This window comes from Athene noctua, chromosome 1, assembly GCF_965140245.1.
Source record: "Athene noctua chromosome 1, bAthNoc1.hap1.1, whole genome shotgun sequence".
Lineage (NCBI taxonomy): Eukaryota > Metazoa > Chordata > Aves > Strigiformes > Strigidae > Athene > Athene noctua.
Genome location: NC_134037.1, coordinates 114,533,830 through 114,540,788, shown reverse-complemented (window position 1 = coordinate 114,540,788; position 6,959 = coordinate 114,533,830). Strand labels below are relative to the sequence as shown.

General features: G+C 50.2%; 1 protein-coding gene across 1 annotated transcript; it reads left to right on the top strand.

The window, feature by feature from the left end:
• Positions 1-1,095: 1,095 nt before the first annotated feature.
• Positions 1,096-6,895, top strand: PET117 (PET117 cytochrome c oxidase chaperone). Its single transcript, XM_074897452.1, has 2 exons — positions 1,096-1,280; positions 6,726-6,895. Exons 1-2 carry the CDS (start codon positions 1,185-1,187, stop codon positions 6,873-6,875), a joined length of 246 nt encoding a protein of 81 aa, XP_074753553.1. The 5' UTR covers positions 1,096-1,184; the 3' UTR covers positions 6,876-6,895.
• The last annotated feature ends 64 nt before the right edge of the window (positions 6,896-6,959 follow it).

Genomic DNA, 6,959 nt, shown 5'->3' with positions numbered 1-6,959 from the left:
CAGGGGGAAGTTAGCTTGGAAGTGTTAGAGGGTGAAAGTACCCTGAAAGGCTGAAGTCCTCCAGCTGAAGCCTGAAGCGCTTCTGAACATGGTGTGGATCAAAGTAATTCACGATAGCCATCTGTTGCCCTCACACGGGAGCACTAGGAACATAATTTTTTCTCTCCCTGTAAAGCACTCAGATACTCCAGTGAGGAGGTGCCAGGGAAAAGCCCCCAGGGAGAGGAATAATACTGTCTTCAGAGCACGAAAAACTGCCAAACACGAGGCCTAAGGCCACACACTGAACAATAAGAAGAAACCAAACAATTGAAGAACTGCTTTCTCCAGCTGCTTGTCCTATGCAATTTGGGTTTTCTGGGCAAGGGAAGCACAGAACTGGAGGTCTTCATGCAATAAAGCAAAAATCTTTCTTGAACTCAGAAGAAATCTCCTTTTGTTTGTTTTTCAGAGCTGCAACCACACTGGAAATGCAAGCACACGCCGGCAGGAAGCTCCGGAAAACACCCCTTCGGTAAAGGCACCGTAACCCAGCTGGCTGCGCCCCCTCAGGCTGGGGGGCTCTCCCCAGTTGCGGCATCGATGGGGCAAAGGCCCGTTTTTAGCCGCCCACATCAGCGTTTCTGGTCAGAAGGGTGTAAGCGCCCAGCCACGGCAGGGTGATAACCCGCCCGCAAACGCTCAACCCTTGGCGCTGGGGACCAGTCAGCAAGGGTTAGGTTGGGCGAGCGCGGGCTGCGGGACACAGCTCCCGCTGCCGTCCCACCACGACGAGGACGAGGTGCCGCACCTCAGGCACAGGGCACAAGGCGGCGGCCTGCTCCCAGTCGCGGGCCCGGGGCTGGCCCGCGAGCCGTGAGGACACCCCAAACCCCGGCAGGAAAGCCGGGGAACCGCGGGGGCCACTCCACGTACGGGGCGGGCGGCCGCTTCAGCCGCCTTCCCCTCTCCCACCGCCGCGGGGAGCGGCCCGGGCCTTCCCCGCCCGCCCCGCGGGACCGGGCGTCGCTCTGCCCCGCCGCGCACCGGCGGTCCGCTGCTCTGGCCTGGCTCGACGCGCTCGGCGCTCGGCTGGGGGCGGGGCGCGCCTCCTCCCCCTCTCCCCGCGCTGCCGCCCGGCCCTTCCCCCCGCGGCGAGCAGGCGGCTCCGGCACGCGCCGCCCGCCCCGCCGCCGGCGGCGACGATGTCGAGGCGGTCCCGGGCGGTGCTGGCCGCCTCCGCGCTGCTCTCCGCCGCCACCGTGGTGGCCGTGCACGTCCAGCAGCGCCGGGAGCGGGAGGTGAGTGGCCCGACGCGGGGGGGCGGGGGGGGGGGGGGAAACGGGGACGCCGCCCCGCCCCTACGGCGGCCCCTGCGCCCGCACCCACCGGCGGCGCAGGCCCCGCCCCTGGCGCGCCGCCCCCTCACCTGCGGGTCTGGCTGGCGGGGGTGGCTGGAGCCCCGCCCCTCACCTGTGGGCTTGGCCCGGGGGCTCAGGCCAGAGCCCCGCCCCCCTCCTGGCGCCCCGCCCCCGCGTCAAGCCCCGCCCCCCAGCCTGCCCGTTGCCCGCACCTGGGGACAGGCCGCCTCTCCCCGGCCCGCAGCCGGGTCCCCAGCGCCCCGCCGCCCTCTGTGCCCCTGCCTGAACGCGGGGGGCTGCGGGTGCGTCCAGCCCGGAGCCCGGCGGCCAGGGCCGCGCCCGCACAGCGGTGCCCTGCCCGCGCTGCCTGCGACGTTTCTCTCTCTCCGCCAACTCTCCCGTCCCCGCCTTCTCCTGCCTCGGCATCTGCCCCCTCCACGCTCACCTAGCTGCGCCCGCGCCCTTATCCCCAACCCGTGCGTTTGCCTTCGGCCGGCTCGGTGGAGGCGGTTTCCACGTCCTCGCCAGCAGCTGGGGGGTGTCAGGATGCGGGAAGGATGTAATCCTGCACCCTCTGGGCCCGAGGGCACCGCGCTGGCAGCGTTCCCGGGGCTCTCCCCTGGCCGGCAGTGCTGTCCCGCCGGTGCTGTCCCTCTGGCAATGCCTGTGCTCTGCTTTTCCCGAGCTCCACAGATGCCTCCCGCTAAAGGGCAAACAGCGCTGCTCTCTGCCGTGCGGCCTGCCCCGGCTCCCTTCTTGTTCTGACAGGACAGGCAGAGTGCAAGCTAACGGCAATACCGGGCGATAGTTAAACAGAGAAGGTTTCTGTGCTACGTTTACAAAAATCAGGTCATTCCTGGCAGGTACCGTGTCTGCAAGAAAGCTCTACAGCTGAAAGTGTCAGGTCAGGCAATGGTGGGTCCCTATACAAAGAAATTCCACCCAGGACTAAAAGTCGTTTGGTTGCAGAATGAGTATGTTGTGTGTGACAGAAGTTTGGGCAATGATTGTGAGGGTTTAGACCCTGCTGGTGAGCCACATGGATACTGATAGAAGGGTTGATTTTTTTTTCCCCCCCTTATTTACAAAAAAATGTAGAAAATGTACACGAAAAAAAAACCTGTGTTAAATAATTGTTGTTAAAGGTCTGAAGTAGTCAGAAGTTACAAAACACCACAGTTGCTAGTCCATACCCCGGCTCAGTTGCCTGTTGCATGGGCTTTATGATGCAGTCCATAATTACAGGATTACATTTTCTTCCCTCAAGAGATTGTCAGTGCTTGAGAATGAGGGATCTTGGAGGGTAAGACTGATCTAGGTAAGGAAGGAGGCAGGTTAATTTACTGCAGAAGCTGGGACACTCGCTGAGTGGCACAGGCAGTGGCTCGAAAAAGTAGGCTGCTCTCTTGGAATGGCAATGGGTAATGGCTCTGCATTTCCCAGAGCTGACCTATATGCTGGGTAGATCACTTAAACTCAGATTTTTGTAGGTGATTGCCAGCTAATTCAGTGTGCCTGCCTTGAGCCACTGAAGGTCTGGCAGGAATATGAGCTAAATGCTCCTAAACTAAAGCTGAAATAAATGAGAGCTCTACTTTGAGCATGTGCTGCAGGACAACACATGCTCTTAAAAACATCACTCTAGGAGTGCTTCAGTGCAACACCTAAACTTAATGGGTGTTTTTGGCGTTAATCTTTGGCTAATACCTCTCTTTCATCTCATAGAGACTGTGGAAATGAATTAACATTTACAAAACATCGATATCTTATAGGGGAAACGGGCATAGAACAGTGTACAGATGAATGAGTAATGCCACTGTCAGAGCGGGATCTGTGTATCCTGAAGTAACACCTCAGGCAACAGGCTGAACAAGGAACGTGAAACTAAACACTGAGTACCTGGTCAGGATCCATGCTGAGCACTGAGCAAGGCAGTGGTCCCCTGGTATGTAACTCATGTGCAAAACGTGGGTAAATTAAGGGCACATCTGCAGATTCATGGTGTGCATTCTACCAGTGTATGAAATATGTCTCCAGTAAAAGGAGTAGTGGATCAGCCAATGAGTTGATATGTTTAATGTCCTCTGGTTGCTTCATATCTTTCTAACGATACCAGGAAAACAGAGACTTGGTGCCCTTTGCCTGTTCCTGATGCTCTATGCTGTAGCTGTTGCTTGCTTTGCAAAATGACATTGCTTTGGTTATTACACCCGAGGTCGCTGCTGCAAGCTTCTGACTGGGGAGATCCTAGTTTTCCCAAATGAGGCAATGGTGGGCAGCTTTCTCCCCGTGGGTCTGTTTTAACTTATTTTTCCACAGCTGGAAGCAACCACTGCTGTGGAGGGTATCAGTGTTGTTGCTGTCAGGCCGCCAGCACATAGGCAGTTTTGCTGAGTGTCCTAGAGATGGAGGGGTCAAAGGATCCAGTTGGTCAGTGACAAGACCTTTTGGGGGTTTTGGGGGACAGGTTTGTTCTTTGCCATCCTTCCTAACGCTCAGGTGTGGGCACAGCCTGTCAACTCTGTGTAGGGAACTCATGACTTCAGAGGTGCCTGACCTATACATATCGGGATGGGTTTGCAAACCGGTCCTCTAGAATTAGAAGTGACCTCCCCAAAAGCTCAATTTGACACTAATCTGTATATGTTTTCAGGGATATTAGCATTCCTCAGGCTGCTGCTGCTGCAGAAGTGAAGCCAAAATCCTCAATTCTTTTCTTCCAGCAATCAGTTTAACTTAATTTTAAATCACTATTCAGAAGTGCTAAGGCTCAAAGCTTATCTTTTATACATGAAATCTGAGATTATCTCTTTATGGTCAAGTCAGGGAATAATGGCTTCAAGTTTAAGGGGCTCAGTTATCTAAATAATGTAGAGGAAATAAGTAATGTGGATATTCTGCAGTCCTGGTGTAGGGATTATTTCAGGTTTATCTTTATGCAGTTTAATAAACTTTTGACTTTTATAAGTTGATATGCCAGGCACAAAGTGGTTTGACCTTGTGCACATTTATCTAACTGATGCAGAAGAAGAGCAGGCCTAACTTCTAAGAATGGAGGAAAGTGAGAAGGTGATTAACTTTTTCACAGCTCTCTGTCAGTTGTGATACTCAAATTATAAAGGTGTCTTTTGCAAACTGTGCATTTTCAAAGTAAATGCATTCACCATCTGAAAGATCGCAGAATAGCTGTGCTTTGTGAAAGAGTTACGTTCTTGATGTAATTGTTCTATTACATTTTATCTCCCCACATCTTTTCTTTATTCTTGTTAACTAATAATAATGATATAATGTTTATCAACTTTGTCTTTAGTGATTACTAATTTGTAACCTGAGTTCAGTTGATGGAAGCTGATGGAAAGGGACTGTTTTTGTTAGATTAATTTCTAGAGAAAGTTTTGATTATTGGCTGACATATGTGTCTGTGCATTTTCTTTACAAGATGAAATATTTCTTAAAAAAAACCTTTCTATTTTAAATTTGACAGGAGAAATAATTGCCTTTGAAACGTGCAGTTATTGGCATTCTAGATGAGGAATAAAACCCTGTGAGAATTTGTCAAATAGTAATCACAAACATCTTCTAAAATGACTTCAGAGTCAGGTTTCAAATAAATTATTTGCAGGTGCATTTTGGCATCATTCAAACAGGTCAAATAACATGTTTTGTTACCATTAGGCTAAGTCATTTATTAATATCTCTGGGATCCAGTGGCTAACCTTGGTACCTGTGAGACTTTCTCATTCCTGAGTCCAAGCTGAACATGAGTTGGTAAATCAGGCATGTGGATAATGCTTTAACTAAACTCAACTTCAACTAAAGATTCTCATCTCAACTAAAGATTCTCATGTTTTAGCCCAACTAAAGTTTCTCATCTTCAGCTGGGCTAAAACACAACTGTGATCACACAGGTTCATTTAAATGTGAGCCAGGGTTGGCTCCCAACCATCATTTCATGTTTTTACCTATTTATAATATTTCTTTGCTCTGTATCGTATTTTCTGATAAGCTTGTGACTATCACTTTGGAATCTAATAAGTGTCTGAATATCTAAAAGCATATTGCTGGCCTGAGGAGTTCAGTGAGTTCAAGCCAAAGCACCAGAGTGGACTGGGCATCCCATGTTCTCCTTTGCACTGGCACTTGTCTTTGTTTCGCTAGCTAAGGGAGTTAAATCAGCAGAGTATGGCTTGCTTTAAGATGAAAAAAAAAGAGGGTTGTTTTCTGCTGGCTGAGCTGTCTGACTCTGGGATGGGATGAGCAGTGTTGGGAGCATGGGGCTGGAAGGATGGCAGCAGCACTTTCATCAGTTGAAGTTGCCAGGGAACTGTGTCTCGGCTTATGTCACATGCACAACTGAGTAAACACTTCACATGATCCCTGTTTCCTTCCACAGTTAGCGTCAGCCTTGCCGTATCTTCCATCCCGTGTCTGATCTCATCACCTCTCCACTCACACTTCTCTGCTGCCTCCTCACCTGTCCCCAGAGGTGCGAGTAGAGCTGATTCCCAGCTAGTCCCTCCCTTCCTTTTCCCCACCCCAATCCATGTCACCGGGTTTGGTTTTACCTATTTTGCATTCCCCCGGTGAGAGGTAAACGTTAAATGTTTCACCTACTTATCTGAGTGGACAAAAAACTTCCAGGTAGCAGAGAGAGAGAGAGAAAAGCATATGGAGGAAACAAAGAGCAGCTGGGATTTTCTTACAGCTTTTTACACTCGTTGAGGGGCTTACCCACTGATTTAAAAACTGCTGGTCTGTGTTGCACATGTTGTTTATAATGAACACTTTAGGTAGAGGGGATATTTTTTGAATGAAGTGCCTTGCTTTTTCAAGAGCCTGGTATAAGCAGGATGTGGGACTTTAACCAGCCTTGCAGCCAAGAGTTCACAAGGTAACTTTTTAAGAATAAGACATGAGCAGAAAGCAGCAGATAAAGACACATGGCAGTTTTTCTTAAAATCATTTCTAGTTTGCCACCACATTCTTTCCAAGCAGAGAAATTTTGGGGAGATTAGTTAGTTTTGGTAAAGATTTAGGGCAGACAGAACAGGATTTTATAGATCATGTCCATCCTGCACGGTGTGGGAATTATGGGTGCGTAGCATTTATTTGCTTGATAGCTTTACCACTTAGTAAACCAACCCATCTGAAGGAAGTACAAATAAAGCGCTTTTTGGTGTAGCACTGTTAGCTTATCAACACCGGATATTGGCTCCTGTAGTTTTAGATTCAGACCATGTTAAGTAGCTATGGCTACATGCAGTGGCAGAAGACTTGCAAAGGCAGGGGGTGAACGGCCCTGCAGGAGGGATTGGGGCTTGGTTGGGTGTTGATTACCTTCAGCATCTAACAGGCTGTGATAAACCCTGTTCCTTGTGTTTTCAGAGGCTGCACAGTGGAGTTCTCAGAGATCTTGAGCGTCAAAATCAGAAAAAGGAGAACATTCGCCTGCTAGAAGAGCAAATTGCTTTGACAAAGCAGCTTATGGAAGAAAGAGACAAAGAACTAATGGAAAAAGGGTCCCAGCAGTCCTAGGCATGGTCCTGAGTCGTTAGAGGCTTGATTAAAGACATTTGGAGGTCATTAGTATCTAACTACTTGCAAGTGTTTCAGCAAACA

Bases quoted from the DNA above. Each gene is read 5' to 3' on its own strand.
- PET117 (XM_074897452.1), top strand. From the start codon at position 1,185: ATGTCGAGGCGGTCCCGGGCGGTGCTGGCCGCCTCCGCGCTGCTCTCC. The intron at 1,281-6,725 runs GTGAGTGGCCCG...TTGTGTTTTCAG, and splicing joins AGCAGCGCCGGGAGCGGGAG to AGGCTGCACAGTGGAGTTCT.